Source organism: Bos grunniens, chromosome 12 (genome assembly GCF_055505025.1).
Source record: "Bos grunniens cultivar Pamir isolate PY7600 chromosome 12, Bosgru_T2T1.0, whole genome shotgun sequence".
NCBI lineage: Eukaryota > Metazoa > Chordata > Mammalia > Artiodactyla > Bovidae > Bos > Bos grunniens.
Window position 1 is genome coordinate 89145992 of NC_141176.1, and position 21747 is coordinate 89167738.

Consider the following 21747-nt stretch of genomic DNA (forward strand, 5'->3'; position numbering starts at 1 on the left):
CCTCCCCTTCCAGTAGTCACGGCTCTCTACCCCTTCTCATTGCACCCTCAACTCCACTGAAATCTATAATCTACCAAAATGGTGAGGCACTACCACAACTCTCTTCCGAAAGTGTCACAAAATGCAATGCAGCGTCTGTGTCCCCCAGCCACTCGCCACCCACTGTCCCCAGAAATAGCGCCATCGTTCCCATATGTTACAAATACTACGCCTGTGTGTGTGCACGTGTGAATGTGTGTTTGCATTTGCATAAAAAACAATTTTCAAAAAAGGAACGAAAACTGGAGAATTTTGCATTTTGGGTGGGTTTTTTTGTTGTTGTTGTATTTGCGCAGACCGTTTTAGGATTTTCAGTCTCAACAAAACACTATTAAAACAAAGAATCTAGTAAAATATTTGTGCATGTACTGCTAAACAATTCTAGCAATTTTATTAAGCAATACCTTTATTATTTTGAATATTCTTAACAGACTGGAACAAAACAGGTTTTTGTTTTTTTTTATTCAAAACAAAATATGCATACTGTAACGCGTGTCGCAGAGTTAGGTATGATGCAGAGATTAAAGTTTTGTTTCAACGAAAACAAATGCCTGGGGGAATTTCATAGCTAGAAAGTTAAGAACTAAATTTTGTTCGCTAAGAGGACCTGTTCCATGGTTTACCTTCGTCTCCCAGCTGTACAGCAGTCATCCCTGAATCGCAGTTCCCGAGTGTAGTTAGAGAATAGTAAGGAATGTGAAGTGGTTATTTTTTTAAAATTATTTGTTTTGTTTTAAAAACAGCCCTTATTAACTCTTCCTTTCACTGATTCTACTGTAAACTCATAAAAGCCTTGTTTGTTTGTTTGTTTTTAAGAAAGCAAATTCATAGACACTCAGCGGGTGAAATGTTCCCACAAAAAGGAAAAATACAAACAGAGCAATCCGAGTTCTCCTCTCGTCTTCAACTACCTGGAGCATGTGAGGGAGACAACGATTCTGCACTTGAATGAAGATGGCTACCCTATTTTTTGAAAAGAAGGTCTTTTCCATAATGCTGAATTGGATACACTTTATACCTGGAGGAATTAAAAACCCTGTGTAGGGGAATACTGGGGTGAAATGGTCTAGATTCTGTATGCAGTGGTGTCTACGCATATCTGCCAACTCCCCCGCAACAGAAAAGGAGGAAAAAGAAGTCCAGATTTGAGTCCTTGGATTCCTGTCCCCCTGACCATGGGCGGCACATGCTCGAGTATTCCTGCAACAGAACTGAAATTCTAATGAAAGCCCAGCCGCCTGCAGGCTTTCGTGGCGGGGGCGGGGAGGTCCCCACCTGCTCACACCCCCTACCCTGGGCGGCTGCCTCCAGCCACCTGACCAGCGAGGAAGGCCTGGGGCCCTTGGGATGAACCCAACGGAGTTCAAGGTAACATAAAGATGTGTTAACTGTTTGATGCCACCTGTTAAGGAGAGCACTTGTTTGTTCAGATAGAAGGGGGCCCCCCGTTCTGCAGCAGCGGCTCAGAGGCCCAGCAGAGCAGGCGCTGTGCCCACCACGGCGGCGACAAGGACTGAAGCAAGCGGATGGCATCTGCTGGGGAGGGAGTCCCCGGGCGGGCAGGGTCGGGGACGTGGGTTCCTTAGGCAGGAGGGAGAGTTAGGGAGCTTTTTATTTTATTTATTTTTTCTTGTTTTCTTTTTTTTTTGTCTTTTTTTTCTTTTTTATGATTTTTTTGTGTGTTTGTGTGTGTGTTGTAGTTTTTTTTTTGTTTTTTGTTTGTTTTTTTGGCTATACCGCAAGGTCATAGCTGTCATTCCGCTAATAGAAACAGACAGGACATGAGACAGAACTATCTGATGAACACACACAATGACTAGAAATATATATATATATAGAGAGAGAGAGACAGTGAAAAGACTTAGTTTACCTCTGAGAAACCATCCCCCAAAATAAAGCCTGTATTAACAAGTGCAAAAACAAAACAGATAAACTCAAGTCCAAAGGAAAGCAAAGAAAACCTCCAAACATTAAAACACAGTGTATAAAATGGTGTGAGAAATCGAAGTCACTTTCCAGCCTTTTAGTCCGTAAAAAGCTGTGCGTGTGTGTGTGTGTGTGTGTGTGTGTGGTGTGTGGTGTGTGTATGTGTGTGTCTCCTGGTTTGGATTCAGGCCATCCAGGCCCTGCGCCAAGGGATGCACGCACAGGTCCGGTACCCAGGTGGGGATGCGCGCGCAGGTCCGGTACCCAGGCGGGGATGTGCGCGGGCGGGTGGCCGGGGCTGCGAGGATGCTCCAGGGTGCGGAGTCCCTACTCCTCGCTGGCGGAGCGTTCATCCAGCGTGTGGACGCCCCCGACGCCCAGGGCCGTGGCGTTGTGCGCCACCGAGGCCGTGAGGACCGTGTGGAGAAGCATCAGCACGAGAACGCACAGTCTAAGTCTGCTGGGGCCGAGCCTGGGCGCCGACGAGGCCGAGAGCGACGTCCGGGGGCAGGCGCCGCCTCTGTCCCCTGCCCCCTTGGAGGGGCTCTTGGGTTTTGCTTCTCTCCTGACGTCACAGCATTCTGGTTCATCATTGGTTAGAAAGGTTTCGTAGAGCCCTGGGTGGGGGATGAAGAGAGCGCAGGGTTAGCCGGAGGGGAAAGTGGGCAGAAAGGTGCTCAGAGCGGAGGGCAGTGGATGACCTTAATGTCTGATCCACCGCACCGTCAGAGCGAGTGTAGAGGAAAGTCGCGGCACTACGGTCTGGGTCAGAGGCCCACCGTGCTCCCAAACCAGCACTTTCAGCTTCCTCGCTGTTCTTTTTTTGGACTCTTGGTGGTCACCCCCTGAGAGTTCTGGCTTGTGATGGATATTCGGGGATGAAAGATTTCATTACATCCAAATCAGAATCCCACGTTCTGGATCCATGTGGTGCCACCAAAGACATTCAGCCACCATTATTTTTTTCTTTAATAGGACTGTGATTAATTAGTGCAATGCGTAAAGTGACACCACCTAGTTATACTTTAGAATATTTAGGATATTTCATTTAGGAAACAACCACCCAATTGTAATACCAGAGCTACAGGGACCATGTCAATAATCACTTCCTTTCCGGAACCTCACCATGGTTCACATCTCCCTTAATGGGCTTAACCATCTACACACCAAGTAGGTGACCCTTTTCCAAACACGTCTCTTATTCTTCCATTTGCTCTTATCCTATTGATGACTGCTTAAACTGAAGCCTTTTTTGTCTTCTGCCTGGACCTCTGCCCCATGCTTCTCCCTTTCCAATTCTCCAACACTGCTTTTCAGTAATTGTGGGTGTAACTCGTCTCCCACTCTCTTATTTTCTCTCCTTTTTTTTCCTTCCCTAGTCACAGAATCTCAATTGCTTTTATCTTTCCCCTTCTTCCTCTAAAAATACACACTGTTCTTACTTTTAAATTGACAGATGGATATTTTGGAAACTTTTCAGGGGTGAAAAAATAAAACAACTGGCTTTCTATAACCTCTCCAATCTCATTTCTTGTTACATCATATATAACATTTTTATGAGGTTACTTAAGCCATTTTGTATCTTTTTTTTTTTTCTACTTGACTAAAACATTTTCTCACGAGAGTATGGTGTTTCTACATCAATTTTATTGTTACTCTTAAGCCTGAAAACCTTAAAAATGATGATGGATTAGCTGTAAGGATTGAATATGATTATGTATGTAAAGTGCTTGACTCAGGACACAGCACAGAGAAATAACTTGAAAAAATCTGGCTACTCTGAATTGTAATCACTATTCTTAATGTCTCAGGCTTCCCTGGTGGCTCAGATAGTAAAGAATCCACCTGCCAAAGCAGGAGACCTGGGTTCCATCCCTGGGTCGGAAAGATCCCCCTGGTGAAGGGAATGGCTACCCACTCCAGTGTTCTTGCCTGGAGAATCTCATGGACAGAGGAGCCTGGAGGGCTACAGTCCATGTGGTCAAAGAGCATTGGACACGACTAAGTGACTAACATGCACAATAATGTCTCTCTGACTCTACTTAATTCATGAAATCTAGTTTCCTGTCTTCTCTTTCAGACTCACTGCTCAGGGCTCCAGACATCCTGAACTACTGGCAGTTCTCAGAACATGTAACACTTTCACCCAAATCTGTACCACACGGCCCAAGCTTCTTTCTGGAATTTTCTCCATCAATTTATAACTTTAATTTCTCTTTCAATAGAGCAATTACATTTTTTCTTTTAATCACAATTGCTCATTTTCATGTCAATTTCCTTATGTGTCACTGTACGAGCAAAAACTATACAGTATCAGCCTCACATTCCCAATATATTGCAGAATGTCTGAATAAAATAGATACTTAATGAGATTTGTTACATGAATAAACTCAATATATATTTACTCAGTAAAAGAGTCTATTATATAATATATTATACAATGCAACCTTCATTTCTTAAACAAATGACCAAGGTATCCTTATAATGATGCTTACAATAGTCATTTCTTCTTAGGCATTCAAAGGTAAACTTCACCTTCGCCTAGGTAGAATATGGAAAAAAAAACTGAATTAATGAGGTCTGCAGCTCCGACATTTTTATTGTATGATATTTTCTGTTTTCAAATAAGATACCTCATTGAGACTAGTAATTTATTGAAGTATATGTTTTTCAAAATTATATTCTTCAAAGAAGAGTTTATAGTTAAGATTATAACAATAGAAATCTAAAGGGCATTTAGATTAACATTTTGGAATGTTAACAGTCAGAATACAGAATAGGTTTAACAATGTCATCCAAATAACAAGTTCTTCCCAAGTTGCTCAGAACCAGCTTGCTGATTTATACCTGAAGTCATTTCAGAAAAAAATAAGGTAATTCATTCAGGTCAGTACATGTACTCTTCTTGACTAAAAAATTAATACTCTTTCCCTTTTCCATTTGTTAAGAATTTTTATTCAGAGTTACGCATTCATATTAGTCATCAAATACTTCTATAAGATACTTTATTAAAAAGTTCATCCACCCTCCCATCTCAAATTCTTCCTCCTCAGAGGCAAATATTGCCCTTCTTTTCTTTCTTTCTGTACTAGCTCCATTTCTAGAAATAACCTACTTTACATTTTTCTTGATTTTTCTTTTTTTTTTATCACTATCTATAGATCTCCCCCTACCCAGGACACATGAGGATAAAACATTCATTCTGAGCCTTCTCCAGGCAAAAGTAACCCCCATTCCTCCATGGTGTAGCAAGTTTAATACGTATGTTCCTTTATTGCTGCTGCTGCTGCTAAGTCGCTTCAGTTGTGTCTGACTCTGTGCAACCCCATAGACGGCAGCCCAGCAGGCTCCCCCGTCCCTGGGATTCTCCAGGCAAGAACACTGGAGTGGGTTGCCATTGCCTTCTCCAATGCATGAAAGTGAAAAGTGAAAGTGAAGTCACTCAGTCGTGTCTGACTCCTAGCGACCCCATGGACTGCAGCCTACCAGGCTCCTCCATCCATGGGATTTTCCAGGCAAGAGTACCAGAGTGGGTTGCCATTGCCTTCTCCATGTTCCTTTATTAGGATGCTGTAAAAACAAGTCTCAACTCAGATGTGCAATGAACTTTCATTTTCTGTTCTTATTCCAGTTTTTCCTAGAGATAACGATTATCTTAGAGTTTTCTACGTACTTACTAATTCAATACCCGTACTTTGCCAACTCTTGCCTATCAGCTTTATTTCCCTAAACTATCTCCTACAGTCTTTAACCATCCAGACTGGTTGCTTTTATGCCTAATGCACAGATTCCAGCCTGAAAACTCCAATGAACTTCCCTCTTGGCAGTGCTGGCAGCCTCTCTCCTTTCTCTTTTTCCACATTCCTCTTAGCTCATTTTGGTGGACCAGGCATCTAGTATTTTCATAAGGACAAATTCTAGAGTAAATTTCTGAGAAGCTGTATGCCTAAAATGCTTATCTCACATTTAACTGATCATTTGGCTGATCGTGGAATTCCAGTCTAGAAATTCTTACCCTTCAGATTTATTTGAGCATTACTCCCATAACTTCTCTCCACGCGGCTCAGTGGTAAAGAATCCGCCTGCCAATGCAGGAGACATAGGGAACCTAGCTTCGATCCCTGGGTCGGGAAGATCCCCTGGACGAGGAAATGGCAACCCACTGCAGTATTCTTGCCTGGAGAATCCCACGGATAGAGGAGCCTGATGGGCTACATTCCGTGAGGCTGCAAAGAGTCGGACACGACTGAGAGACTAATACCATATAATAATTTTATTGAGGTTGTCTCTTTTTAAAAATGCTGGCACTGTAATTTCCGAGAACTCTTTTATATACACTCTGCATTTTTCCTAGGTGGCTGTTCTCGCTTCTCAGTTGCTTGTATCGCTTGAACTTATTCCTGTGCTTTTGCTTTGTCCTGTTTCATTTCCTCCCAGCGTGTGTTCTGTTTTCTCCGGGTTGCTTTTCTCTTCTTTGTTTGCCTCTTTTTTTTTTTTTTTTAACATGGGAAGTCCTGCTCATGTCTGTCACCCGGTCCAACAGTTTTTTCCAACCATCTCCAAAAAATAGGGTTCCCCTCCCACAAGGGAATATGCCAGCATTTTTCTCTGCCGAGGGAGCATGGGTTGCGAAGACGCCTCATAAACACACTTCCACCGGGTCCCCTTATGTCGTCCCCTCCTCCCAAGTGTTCCATGGTGTCCATTCCTGTGTCTGGGTGGAGACTTGTGGAGAAATCTGGTTGACTCCTTGCTTCCTCTCTGCTGCTTTAGCTTTCGTTTCCCCAGGCATCAGCAGATCCTTTCAAACAGGCACTGAACTTCTTTCTGGCTTCTACGAGGGCGTGGTGGTTGTCGCCCCATCCAGTCTTCTGCCCTTTTGGATTTCTGTCTGGTAACAGTGTCTTTCTCTCAGGTCTGCCTGGAAAGCTCTGCTGCACCCTTCCCTCCAGCCGTCTGCTCTGTCCCCGTGTCTGGTCACCCCTCCAGCCAGGACTGCTGCCTGCAGCTGGATCAAGCCTGTCTCGGGGTCTCCCTGGAAACTCCCCGAGCACAGGCCCTGGGCAGCCACCTCCAACAACCAGGGCACCTGTGAAAGCCAAACCAGCCTCAGGCCTGTGAAAGCCACGCCAGCCTCGGATTTTTTTTTTTTTCTATCTGCTGAATAACCTTCTTCTCTTACTCCCTCACAGGTGTGGTTCCGAGTTCCTCCTGCTCAACCACCTGGACCCAGATACTTCCTGGGAAAGCCACCTTAGAGCAACTGACTCTTCCTCCTCATTCAAAGGAGCCATAAGGACACATTACCAAATGAAGGAATTTTTCAAACAATAATCTCATTGCACAAATGCGTAAGGGGATGAACAAAGGACAAAGGCAAATTTTCAGTTAACGAAATGTTGTTCTGATACATTTTGCTACAAACTCTTCTCTATCTGACATGAATTATAACAACTATATTCTTGATCTTTTAATACTTTTCTCTGTACTGTGTTGTACACTGTAGAGTTTCACAGTGATTTGAAAGGACAGTTCAATTCACTTACACTCACTGTCAGACCTGTAGTGCGTGTTCTTGCCTTAATCATCATGTAACAACATTTGCAAACATTTAAAAGTGTTTCTTGACCATTTCCTTTGTTGCTTATCTAATCATTTGCAGTGTGGATTTACGCGCATATCTTCTAATTTGTTAAATATGTGCAATTATTAATTCTACTAGAACTTACCTTTTATTTAAAAAAATCACACATTTGGACACATTTGTCTGATTATCAGGATCAATGATGAGGAAGTTGTCAAAATTTTACTTCCTTCAATTTCTAATCCCTCATCGTTTTTGAGGCTATAATCAGATGTTTGGAACTTATTTATTATCACATTACTAACATTTTGTATCTTCCCCTCAATGACTATTAATAATAATTGCCTATTGTTTTAAATGTACCTTACTCAGGGATTATTCAGGTGCATTTAAAAGAAACTTACTAAGAGCTAATACAGGCAACAAAACCAAACCAAACCAAGTACAGTTAATGGGAAGAATATGAAAAAAATTCAAGGCTATTCCATAGTCAAAACTATGGGTTTTCTAGTAGTCATGTATGAATGGGATGTAAGAGTTGGACCATAAAGAAGGGTGAGCACTGAAGAATTGATGCTTTTGAACTGTGGTGTTGGAGAAGACCTTTGAGAGTCCCTTGGACAGCAAGGAGATCAAACCAATCAACTTTAAAGGAAATCAACCCTGAAAATTCACTGGAAGGACTAATGCTGAAACACCAATACTTTGGCCACCTGATGCGAAGGGCCAACTCATTGGAAAAGATCCTGATGCTGTGAAAGATTGGGGGCGGGAGGAGAAGTAGGTGACAGAGGATGAGATGCTTAGATAACATCATTGACTCAATGGACGTGAGTTTGGGCAAACTCCAGGAGATGGTGAAGGACAGGGAAGCTTGGCATGTTGCAGTCAGTCCATGGGGTTGCAAAGAGTCGGACACGACTGAGCTAATGAAAAACAACAACAGCCTTTCTTCATTTCATCTTGTTTTCCATCCCTGGCCATGTTTCTGCTAATATAAAATTCTCACTGACTTTGTGAGACTTCATGTCACAAGGTTCACCCCATTAGACAAGAAGCTCCCCCACAAGCCCTTCCTAGATAGTCCCTCCTATACTTTTGGCTGCTCCTCAAAGGGCTGAGGGGAATCTGAGTCACACCTAATCGCTTCGAAAGCCTTTTGTGTAACTTAATGCTCTGACCTTCCAAACTTCCCGAGGTTGTAGAATGGTTGTACAGACACAACCTCAGGATTTTTGTTTTGTTTTCTCTAGGGCATGATTTCCCAAGAGCAATTTTTTTTCTTTTAAATCTTTTGCCATCTCGGTAGACTGAGATTTTCCCAAATCATCAAATCCTGGTTTCCTGATTGTTGTATGTCTCTCCTTTTGCATTTTGTTATAAGTAGCAAGAAAAAACCAGGTCACACCTTAAACATTTGCTTGGAAATCTCAGCTATGGAGCCAACATCATCACTTAGCATCTCTGCTTTCCAGCTAACTGCAGATACAATTTTGCTAACCTTTCTTTCTTTTAAAATCCATTTATGTATTTTTGGCCACGTTGGGCCTTAGTTTCTGCATAGGGTTTCACTAGTCTCGGCTCCTGTGTGTAGTTGCCCTGTGGCATGTGGGATCTTATTTCCCTGACCAGGGATCGAACCTGTATCCTCTACCTTGGAAGGCTGATTTTTAATCACTGGACAACCAGAGAAGTCCCCTCTGCTAAGCTTTTTGATACCACTGAAGATGTTTCCAATTTCCATAAACACTTTCCTCATTCCCTTCTGAGGCCTCCCTGGCAGGTTTGAATGACCATATTCCTACTAACATCCTTTTGAAGGCAATCTGGGCTTTCTCTATCATGCTTCTCAGAATTTTTCTAACTTATTCCACTGCCTGGTTCCAAATGCATCTCTGCATTTCTAGTCAATCCTAAAGGAAATCAACCCTGAATATTCAGTGGAAGGATTGATGCTGAAGCTGAAGCTCCAATACTTTGGCCACCTGATGTGAAGAATAAACTCATTAGAAAAGACCCTGATGCTGGGAAAGACTGAGGGCAGGAGGAGAAGGGAGCAACAGAGGATGAGATGGTTGGATGGCATCACCAACTCGATGGACATGAGTTTGAGCAAACTCTGGGAGATAGCAAAGTACAGGGAAGTCTGGAGTGCTACAGTCCAAGGGGTCACAGAGAATCAGACGCAACTTAGCAACTAAACAGCAAAGGCATTTGTTATAGCTGCACTCCACTTCTATGTGCTGGAATCCCTATTAATTTTCCATTTATTGCTGCTATAAAAAGCTGTCACAGACATCAGAGTGGCTTAAAATGGCATCCAGATATAGCCTCACAGCTCAATATGTTGGAGCCTGGAACCAGCCCAGGCTCCAACCTATTGAGCTGTGAGCTAACACCTGGATGCCATTTTAACCCAGGATGATGTTGGTGACAATATCTTATGAGGCTGAAATCAAGGCGTTGGCCATGATTCTCCAAACTGCGTCAGGAGGCTGGCAGAATTCAGTTTCAAGTGGCTGTAACGCTGAACTCTCCTACCTTGCTGGTTGCTGCCTGGAGACTCTTGAGCATCCAGACACCTCCTGGGTCCATGGCTCACGAGCCCCTTTCTCCGTCTTGAAATCTAACAACAGTGGATTGAGTCCTTCCCATGCTGTCCATCTCTGTGATCTCTCCTTCGGCTTCATCTTTCTGGCTGACACTTCTGTATCCTGTGATTACGCTGGGTGGGCCTGGATAACCCAGGACGGTCTCTCTAGTTTAAGGTCAGCTGATTGGCCACCTTAATGCCATGTGAAAAGTCCTTTCTGCCATGTAATGTGCCATATTCATGGGCTTATCAGGAAAGACCACAGGGGCTAAAATCTTGGCTACGACACAGACGTTAATATCCTTCTCATTTCACTGTGGGTTTGGATACCTTGTGACATCTCTTTGGATATTTCATATATTTGTTGTTTTCTTTTTTTTTTTTTTTTGAATTGGAATTTGATGTATCACTTTTTATTTAATTTTTTTGTAAATTAATTTATTTAATTGGAGACTAATTACTTTACAATATTGTGGTGGTTTTTTGCCATACACTGACACGAATCAGCCATGGGTGTACGTGTGTTCCCCATCTTGAACCTCCCTCCCACCTCCCTCCCCATCCCATCCCTCAGGGTCATCCCAGTGCACAGGTCCTGAGCGCCCTGTCTCATGCATCAAACCTGGACTGGTTGTTTTCTAAAATTTCAAGAAATTATATCTCCATGGCTTCTTTGCAGCTTCTCCTGCTGGGGCTCTTGCAATCTAACCATGGTTTTCTTCCACACTGGAGAAATCCCTTCTAGCATGGCTTGGATTATAAATTCCTTTCCCCACTTCCGCCTTCATACCATTTTGTTGTTTCATTTTGTTTTATCCACATGGGGTGGACTCTGCTCCTTCCCTGCAATGCTTCTTCCTCTTCTCACCTTCAGCTGTCACGTCTCTCCTGGAGGCGGGACCGTCTTCAGGGTGAGTGAATGGACATGAAATGGGCAAATGTCAGCTCCCTTCCCGACACCCCACAAGTCCTTAGTAGGAAGGCTTCCTCAAACCCGTCCAGGAAGCTCATTCAGTGTCTAGAGAGTGGATCCTGGCTTTTGTGGGCAGACGCCCCGCTGCACAGGCAGGACTGGGGAGAATATGTTGGCTCAGACGTCAGCTCAGGGCCTTTAACCCATCACCGAGCTCCTTCTCCTTCTGTTCTGCTCTCTCTCTGTCCCCAGAGCAGCTCGTGGTCGTCACAGGGTCCCAGTGGCAGAATGGTCCCCGCATGGGCTGCAGTCTGCTCTCAGAGCCTGCTCTGCCGGCCCACATGGTTCTGTGTTCCCCAGAGGCCTGCACCTGCCTTTGCCCTCCTGTACATTTTTAAAAACAGTCTCTGTTTTAGCCATGTCCCACTTCCTAGGTTTTATAGCTTCCATGAATGTATCCCTTTTTGTAGTTTTAACTTCAACTTCAGTAAGAGTCAGAGGTAGGTGGAAAGTCAAAGTGTGGCTTCAGCTTGCCACCTTGAATGGGAAGTCATGCCCAAACTCAAATGCAGTGGTCTGCTCATTACCAAGACTACTTTTTGGAGGGCTTCCCAGCAGCGCTCGTGGTAAAGAACCCGCCGGCCAATGAAGGAGATGTAAGAGACGCAGATTCAGTCTTTGAGTTGGGAAGATCCCCTGGAGAAGGGAATGGCAACCCATTCCACTATTCTTGCCTGGAGAAGCCCATGGACAGAGGAGCCTGGAGGGTTACAGTTCATGGAGTCACAAAGAGTGGGACACGACTAAAGGGACTCAGCACAAGACCACTTTTTACTACACATAAATCCTTAGCATTTCAAAAAACAGTTTCTGAAATTAGTGTTTCACCTTTAATATCTTTTTGTTTTATGTTTGTTACAACAGTGGTTTCACGTGTATATAACCTAGTATTTATTTAGAAATAACATACAAAAAATATATAATTGCACCAGTATCCAAATTGTATCCACTTTTTTAAAAAAGGTAAAAATAAAATAAGTGACCTGAAAAGATTTTGCTAAATTTCGGCAATTATTTTATCATTGGACTGGTAAAACAATATAAAATGAGAAGTCACTCTCAGAAATCTGGAAAAAAATTTCCAAATCATAGTGACCATCTGCAGAAAGAATAAGACTTCAGTTCAGTCACTCAGTCGTGTCCGACTCTTTTCCACCCCATGAACTGCAGCACGCCAGGCCTCCCTGACCATCACCAACTCCCAGAGTTCACTCAGACTCACGTCCATCAAGTCAGTGATGCCATCCAGCCATCTCATCTTGTCATCCCCTCCTCCTCCTGCCCCTAATCCCTCCCAGCAGTAGAGTCTATTCCAATGAGTCAACTCTTCGCATGAGGTGGCCAGAGTACTAGAGTTTCAGCTTTAGCATCATTCCTTCCAAAGGAATCCCAGGGCTGATCTCCTTTAGAATGGACTGGTTGGATCTCGTTGCAGTCCAAGGGACTCTCAAGAGTCTTCTCCAATACCACAGTTCAAAAGCATCAATTCTTCGGCACTCAGCTTTCTTCACAGTCCAACTCTCACATCAGTACATGACCACTGGAAATACCATAGCCTTGACTAGACGGACATTTGTTGGCAAAGTAATATCTCTGCTTTTCAATATACTATCTAGGTTGGTCAAACTTTCCTTCCAAGGAGTAAGCGTCTTTTAATTTCATGGCTGCAGTCACCATCTGCAGTGATTTTGGAGCCCCCACAAATAAAGTCTGACACTGTTTCCACTGTTTCCCCATCTATTTCCCATGAAGTGATGGGACCAGATGCCATGATCTTCATTTTCTGAATAAGACTTAGGAGCATCTATATATTTACAATCTTTACTGTATCTTTTCAAGGCAAGGGCCAATCGTAAGCAATTAAAGTATGCTGTTCTTGTTGTTTAGTTGCTCAGTCGTGTCCAACTCTTTAGGACCCCATGCACTGTAGCCCACCGGGCTCTTCTGTCCATGGGATTCTCCAGGCAAGAATACTGGAATGGGTTGCCATTCCCTTCTCTAGGGGATCTTCCTGACTCAGAGACTGAACCCACATCTCCTGCATTGGCTGGTGGATTCTTTACTGCTGAGCCATCAGGTAAGACCCCAATTAAAGTATATATTTGAAATTGATTAGTTTTATTTTTGAAAGGAGTAGTGGCAAATGTGTCAGACCCATATGATAAGTTTTAAGGCTAATATCACTTTTAGCTCTAACTACTCCATCTTTACTATGAACACCTAGCAATCCACTTATCTCCTGGAGAACAGTAAGTATTTGTTTAATGAAGGAGAGAAACCAAAGGATCATGCATTAACACCATTGAGCTGTAAGAGATCATTTCAGTGGATTGAATATATTAGCACATGTATATAACCAACAAAGGTCCATCTAGTGAGAGTTGGATTATAAAGAAAACTGAGCACCGAAGAATTGATGCTTTTGAACTGTGGTGTTGGAGAAGACTCTTGAGAGTCCCTTGGACTGCAAGGAGATCCAACCAATCTGTCCTAAAGGAAATCAGTCCTGAATATTCACTGGAAAGGCTGAAGCTGAAACTCCAATACTTTGGCCACCTGATGAGAAGAACTGACTCATTGGAAAAGACCTTGATGCTGGGAAAGATTGAAGGCGGGAGAAGAAGGGGACAACAGAGGATGAGATGGTTGGATGGCATCACTGACGTGATGGATGTGAGTTTAAGTAGCCTCCAGGAGTTGGTGATGGACAGGGAGGCCTGGCGTGCTGCAATCCACGGGGTCACAAAGAGTTGGATATGACTGAGTGACTGAACGACTGAACTGAACTGAGCTGATAACCCAATAGTAAAACATCAGTACACGTATCAGGAATCAGAAAGAAAAGGGATGTAGAGTCTGAAGTGCTGGCCACACAAGTGCCTGCCTGTGTAAAGGTCATTCAGAGAGAATAGCTAAGTGCATGCTAGACAGAAGACAGATTGCTCTCAAAACTGAAAATTGTACCGAATGGAGATCAAAGGCCCACACTAAAATGGCAGAGAAGTCCTACAAAGAACTCATTCATTTCCTAAGATCATAAGACCATAAGCTAAATTTAGGGATAAATTAGAAATGTCTTAAAGCTCAACAGAGAACTTCCTCAACAAAGGGTCCTAAATTTTTCTAGGATTTTACTAAAAGAACAAAGACTGTCTTCTGCAGCCTCAACAGAAGTAACATACAGCTGATAAATATCACTTTACATTGTTATTGCCCTAAAATGGTTACAGTGATATTTTTAGTTATGAAAAAATTATTCTAAGTAAATAAAGAGGAAAAATGTATTGGATGAAGAATATATTTGCTCACCAAATACATCATTTAATTTTCCACTGCATCCTTGATGATTCCTTTTAGAGTGGCTGAAGAATTGATGCTTTTGAACTGTGGTGTTGGAGAAGACTCTTGAGAGTCCCTTGGACTGCAAGGAGATCCAACCAGTCCATTCTGAAGGAGATCAGCCCTGGGATTTCTTTGGAGGGAATGATGCTGAAGCTGAAGCTCCAGTACTTTGGCCACCTCATGTGAAGAGTTGACTCATTGGAAAAGACTCTGATGCTGGGAGGGATTGGGGGCAGGAGAAGAAGGGGATGACAGGATGAGATGGCTGGATGGCATCACTGACTTGATGGACGTGAGTCTGAGTGAACTCCGGGAGTTGGTGATGGACGGGGAGGCCTGGCGTGCGGCGATTCATGGGGTCACAAAGAGTCAGACACGACTGAGTGACTGAACTGAACTGAACTGATGTAGACTTCACTGGAAGGGGTGAAGGAGAGCCATGTGGGCTCCTGGAAGAGTAGCCCACACCCTAGACTGCAGCTGTCTTCAACTGTGCAAACCATCAGAGCCAGGGCGTGTTCTTCTTCCTGTTCCAAGTACCAGGGGCTTCCCTGGTGGCTCAGTTGGTAAAGAATCCAATTGTGATGCAGGAGACACAGGTTCAAGTACTGGCTCGGGAAGATCCCCTGGAGGGGGAAATAGCAACCCACTCCTGTGTTCTTGCCTGGAGAGTTCCATGAACAGAGGAGCCTGGTATGGGCTACAGTCCATGAAGTCATGAGAGTCAGACTGAGCAACTGAACCACCACCGCCAGCACCAGGGACCTGAACCAAGTGTGGCTGGTCAAAGCCACCCGAGGGAAGGAATAGAATCTTGACTTATTCTTATTCTTCTAATTCTTAGTCTTTTCATCTTGACTCCTCTTCCACCCCCATGATCTAGCTATGGTTTCAAGGTGCCTTCATTTTTCTGCTTGGGTTGCCCTTACAGATGGGAAGGCTGTGTATGGGATTTCATGAAGTGCATTTCCAGAATTCAGAGAAACTCGTTTACCTGTGTCACGTGAGTCTAGGAGGAGATGAAGAAAGTGGATCTCTCCTAGATGTTTGATCCCCTGGAGAAGGAAATGGCAACCCACTCCAGTATTCTTGCCTGGAGAATTCCAGGAACAGAGGAGCCTGGTGGGCTACAGTCCATCCGGTCGCAAAGATTCGGACATGACTGAATGACTAAGGGCAGCATTGTTACCCAGGAAGAAAACTGCACGGTCCTGGTTAAGGAAATCACCCATTATGTTGCATTTCTACTCATTTTCGCTACTTTTCCCTGTGAAGTGACACGGTGGAGCTCACATACTGTAAATCAGCGTCATGTTTGGTAGATTACTCAGTCCTTTTTAATTTGGAAATCCTTAGTAACTGTGACTCTGCAAAGGAAATAGCCATAAAAACAGGAAACGACATTAAAAAAAAAAAAAAAAAAGCCGACGGCTGTGGAATCTCAAACAGTGACTGGTAATTGAAGAGACAGTTTTGCTAATGCTTTGATCCATCCACGAATGTATTTAGAGTACCAACAATATTTCCTGCTTTTCTTTCCAAAAAAGAAAAACAGACTTTCTGTGTAATCAGAGAACATGCTCAAACCATCCCAACGTGTGTGTGCTCCCCTGCCTACACACACACACACACAACACACACACACACACACACACACACACGTTGATGGCTTCAAGACATCAAAACACCTCGTAAATAGACCCTGACTTCAAATATGTGCTTTCTTTTCAATGAGGTAGGGGGAAATTATTTTCTTAATGTGATCACCAGTTTTTGAAGCATTAAATGTGAACAAAAATAGTTCTGATTTTCATCAAAATGTTTTTACTCAAAACAAATGCCACAACTTAGTTTGTCATATTAAGACATTAATGAAAAGCTGACATTCTAGAATTCTCAGTGGATGAAGTAAGAAAATTCGTTTCAATATGTGAGAGTCAATATTAAATTCAACAAAAGAATTTAACTAGAATGATTATCTTTATTTGTCAGGTGTGAACTGAATTGACTTCCAATAGTTTTGACATTCGAAGCAGCACAGCAATTTTTTAAAAAAGGAATTATAAAAATATTGGAAAGAATGAGACTGATGGCAGGAAGGTGGGTGTTTGGGGAATGAGCTATAGGTCCATTTAAAGAGGATATGGCTCATTAGAAGGCAGACTTCCATAAAAAATAAAATCATATCTTAGAGTCACACATATTTTCCACAGACAGATTCTGACATGTCATTTGACTAAGGATGGTATCAGGTATGTTGTTGTTGTTGAGTCTGTACGTCATGTCTGACTCTTTGCGACCCCAAGGATTGCAGCACGCCAGGCTTCCCTGTCCTTCACTATCTCCTTGAGTTTGCTCAAACTCATGTCCATCGAGTCAGCGATGCCATCCAACCATCTCATCCTCTGTCGACCCCTTCTTCTCCTGCCTTCAATCTTTCCCAGCATCAGGGGCTTTTCCAATGAGTCGGCTCTTTGCATCAGGTGGCCAAGGTACTGGAGCTTCAGCATCAGTCCTTCCAATAAATATTCAGGGTTGATTTTCTCTAGGACTGACTGGTTTGATCTCTTGCTGTCCAAAGGTATCAGGTGTATTAGTTGTTTATTCTCCCAGTTACAGGGTCAGGTAGAGCAGCATGGTTTGGTTGATTTTGTCCAGTGGCACTTGGGTTATCTCTCTGTCATGCTTCCCAGCTGTTGCTCCCTGAGGTTTGGTATCTGACAATGATCGCTAATTAGTCAAGAAGTGCGAAGTGACAGAGATAAAACCCCTGAGCATTAGTCTTTTTTGGGGTGTGGGTGGGGGGACAACAGGACCTAACACTCAGTTATGGATCTTCTGTGAGAGACACAGAGTAGCTGTTCTTTGAGAACAACAAAGGCATGTGTTCTGGTTTCTGTTGGGTTACGTTTAAAAATACATATCGAAAGGTGTGTGTGTGTGTGTGTGTGTGTGTGTGTGCTCAGTAGTATTCCAACTCTTTGTGACCCCATAAACTGCAGCCTGCCAGGCTCCTCTGTCCTTGGGATTCTCCAGGCAAGAACACTGGAGTGGGTTTGCCATTTCCTCTTCCAGGGGATCTTCCCCACCCAGGGACTGAGCCTGTGACTCTCTGTCTCCTGCACTGGAAGGCGGGTTCTTTACCACCAGTGCCACCTGGGAAGCCCGTAGAGAAGTATATATAATATAAAATATGTAATTATATATATAAGTATATATATACAAATATATAGAAGTATATATATATTATACATATAGTAAACTGGGAAAGTATTAAGCTGAGAAGATATGAAGAACGATAAAAATGAGTTTTGAAGTATGTGTCGCTCAGAGGCAATACAGCATAACCTCATGCGCTAAAAAGCAGACTCCTTGGGCCTTTTCTTTTCCACAAGAAAACAGAGACGCAGGAAAAGGAAACTATGCATGAGTCCTGGCAGACAGAAAGGGAAGAAGGGAGGGGAGGAAGGAAGAAAGGGTTATGTATTCAATTAAGAATTAGACAGATATTAAGAGGAGATATAAAAGAGGAAAAAAGGACCACGCATGTAAGGAGAAGGTCACGGCTGAGGGAAGGCTGGCCACTCCGGATACAAAGTGAAGTTCTGCTGAGCGGGAAGGAAACCTGCGCTGCCCGGAGCCAGGTGCCTGCGCTCGTTCGGAAGGCTTTAGGGGGAACCTGGGAGAAGACTTGCTTCCTCTGTTCTTCGGTGGTCTTTTCTGCTTGGTTCAACTGCTGAGCGGTCATGTTGGATGCAAATGGCTGAGGGAAGCCCCTGCCTGCTTCCTCACTGCTCAGACCTTTCTAGGTGACCCCTGGATCCATGAACAGTCGGGACCTCAGTCCTCCTTACAGTCTGAGAGAGTCAGTTCCTAAGCAGGTTGATAGGGAGTCTAGGGGTCCCCAAGGAGAGAGGGGTCTGGAATTCTCAAGGAGGAAGAAAGGACAAACTTTTTTTTCTTTCTCCACATTCCTTAGGATTATATAACACTAATATATCCTGCCTAAGGACAGTCTTTGGATTCAACCTTCTGTTATCTTAAAATGTAAATTATGGGAGTAGACCTGGTCTTTACAAGGATGTATCTTGCCTAAGGACAGTGTTATCTTAAAATGTAAATTATGGGAGTAGGTCTGATGAGGTCTTTACAACCTCCAGACATTCTTTGGATTATATAACCTCATTGTTAACACTAGAAAGTGGGTACTCTTTCTGCCCCCTTCTGATGCCTATGTCAGAAGCTTTCTCTATCTCCTTTATACTTTAATAAAACTTTATTACACAAAAGCTCTGAGCGATCAAGCCTCGTCTCTGGCCCCGGATTGATTTCTTCTCCTCCGGGGGCCAAGAATCCCGGTGTATTCGCGTGATTCAACAACAACCTTTCAAGTCCAGACCCAAGTGTCCATACAGCCAGCACGAAACCTGCCCTCACAAGCTCGTCGACAGCTCATGTCCTTCCAGCTCTAAACCTCCATCAGACTCCACATACGGAGTTCCCCTAATTACACGTTCACGATTGGTTCTTTTGTGCTAACTGATCGGCTCGTGATTTTTTAATACATTTCATGCTTTTCCTGATGCTCCACGTGTTTTAAGTATTCCGTCTTTGCGGAAAGAATAACAGAAAAGGACAGCGATACAAGCCATTCTTTTTGTCAGGGTTGAGACTGGGAGTTTGAAAGCTGTCCACAAACCTCATAAAACTGTCATAGAAAAAAATGTGCCCGCATTTCCTCCCTACACCACAAGAGTGGGCTGGAAATGATGAGAACACACACATTTCCAAAAGGAAGGCAGTTTATCTAGAGATAGAACGTTTATCTACCTAGATGTTGCCTCCTTTTCATCAGGATTTCTTTTTTAGAGCAGTTTGAGGTCAGCAGCAATGTTGAGCAGAGAGTAGAGAGATTTGATTTTCCAAACTGAAAGTCGCTAACTGTAGTTTCCTGAGATGAAAGGTTTGCAGATTCAGGTGTAAAATCTTCTGATTAGGAAGCCTTGAAAAACGTGGACACGGCATACACAACAGCTTCGCAAACTGCATGTGGTGGTTTTAAATTCCTTCGAAGGGAGGCTCATGAAATCGAAGAAAATAATTTTCTCGTATAATTAAAACCAAGCCGTATTGGTTAATACTCTTTCTTCCTCGTCATTACTCTCTCTGCATAATTACTAGCCTCCAAATCCTCTTGGCTGAGTTCCCTCCTTGCCTATATAATTCCTTTTTATTGCTTCTTCTCCTGTAACCCCCCAGAACTTCTGAAGTGCACAGAATCTGTCTCCATGGAAGGGTGAGGCCTTATTCTGTTCTTGAACAAACAATGCTGAATGTGTTTGTTCTAGTCCCAAACTGCCAGGCGTCGTGCAGAGCCGCCGGGACAAGGTGCTGGGCGGCTTACACGTTAGGACTTGACAGCCTCACAGCTTTGGAGGCGGGTGGTGGAGACCAGGGGGTAGGCTGGGGTGCAGGTGGTGGCTTTCCCTGCATCCGTCCACACCGTGTTCCCTCCACGTGTGCTGCAGGTCCGAAGGGCCCCGTTGGACAAGGACACTGCTGTGAGATGAGTTGAGGTGTTAGAGCCCTAAATTTCAGCTCCTCCGAATGTGACCATATTTAGAGAGGCCCTTGAAAGCGATGATTCTGCTAGAAGGAGCTCTTTGGAGTGGGCCCGAGTCCAGGGTAGCTCCTGTGAAAAGAGGAAGCTTGGACACGCAGGAAGCCCTGGGCGCACACATGGAAAGAGTGTGTGAAGGCCCTGGGAGAGAGGCCTCTGGAGAAACGGAGCCTGCCAGCACCTTGACCTGGACGCCTGGCCTCTGGGACTGAGGGATGACACCTTCTGTTGGTTAAACCTCCATCTGTGGCATCTCGTTATGGCAGTCCAAGCAAGTTAACATGCCCGCTGGTCAGCCCTGGGTTAGGGCCCATTCTGATGACCTCGTTTTAACCTGATTACCTCCGTGTGTGTGTGTGTGTGTGTGTGTGTGTGTGTGTGTGTGTTAGTCACTCAGTCGTGTCTGATGGCTCCTCTATCCACGGGATTGTCCAGGCAAGAATACTAGAGTGGGTTGCCATGCCCTCCCCTGGGGGATCATCCCAACCCACAGATCAAACCCAGGTCTGCACTGCAGGTACTTTCTCTACTGTCTGAGCCACCAGCCACCTGATTGCCTCCATAAAGACCCTATTTCATATAAAGTCACATTCTGAGAAACTAGGGGAAGGGGGTTGAGACTTGAATTGAGGGACAGCAGGCAATGTAACCTTGACGCTCAGTTTGAGGGGCATTTAAAATGTAAATTCCACCAGGGAGCTGTCACACTGTCGATCAGGCGTAGAGTCCTCGTCTCCCAGGTGAGTGAGCAATGTGTGTGATTCGTCTGAATGACACTGGACCTGAGTCTTCACTTTGCCTGTTACAGGAGGGTCACTGTGAGGGACAGAATGGCTTTTTGGGGAAACGCTGATGTTCTTTTCTGACTCCAATGGAGGGATGCTTTGTGGAAGCGCATCTGCTTGTCAGCCCCCTTCCTGCAGTCTCGGTAATATCACCAGTGACAGATGCAGACGGGAGGAGCCTGGTGGCCGCACAGGACACCCACCCCTCGGCCTTCCTGGGCTGCCCCTCCTTGAACGGACTATCTGTGCTCACAGCAGGGACTATCACAGATGCCCCCCATTAATTAATTCATTCACTATTTGTTCACTGAGCACAAGCTGTGTCAAACGCCTCTGGGGGCACTGGGATACAGCCATAAACAGCACGTGGTGTGCTGTGCTTAGTCGCTCGCTCGTGTCCAACTCTTGTGACCCCGAGGACTGTAGCCCACCAGGCTCCTCTGTCCATGGGATTCTCCGGGCACGAATACTGGAGAGGGTTGCCATGCCCTCCTCCAGGGGATCTTTCCCACCCAGGGATTGAAGCCAGGTCTCCTGCATTGCAGGCAGATTCTTTACCGACTGAGCCACCAGGCAAGCTCAAGAATACTGGAGTGGGTAGCCTATTCCTTCTCCAGGGATCTTCCCAGCCCGGGAATCCAACTTGTGTCTCCTGCATTATGGGCAGATTCTTTACCAGCTGAGCAACCAGGGAAGCAATAAACAACAGACATGTTCACATAAGTCTCCCAAAGCATGAAGAGAATGCTGCAGAATATGAAAATTATTCATGCCCCAAGAAGAACATTTTAAAAATGATTTTGAACAGTAACTGCATCATGCGTAAAAGAACTGACCTCCTAAACTTTTACTAATTTGAAGAAAACTTCACATTAAACACAAGAG

General features: G+C 44.2%; 1 protein-coding gene across 2 annotated transcripts in view; it reads right to left on the reverse strand.

Annotated features, from left to right (window-relative positions):
• Positions 1–395: 395 nt before the first annotated feature.
• NALF1 (NALCN channel auxiliary factor 1) overlaps positions 396–21747 on the reverse strand; it is a 606268-nt gene continuing 584916 nt past the window's right edge. Inside the window, exons 3-4 of one of the 2 annotated variants that reach the window (XM_086328669.1) lie at positions 4461–4506; positions 396–2582 (exon numbers count right to left, since the gene is read on the reverse strand). In XM_086328669.1, the coding sequence (XP_086184795.1) occupies positions 4484–4506 (23 nt within the window). In that variant the 3' untranslated portion in view covers positions 396–2582; positions 4461–4483. The remainder of the gene's footprint in view (positions 2583–4460; positions 4507–21747) is intronic. The other variant, XM_086328668.1, reaches the window with a different exon arrangement.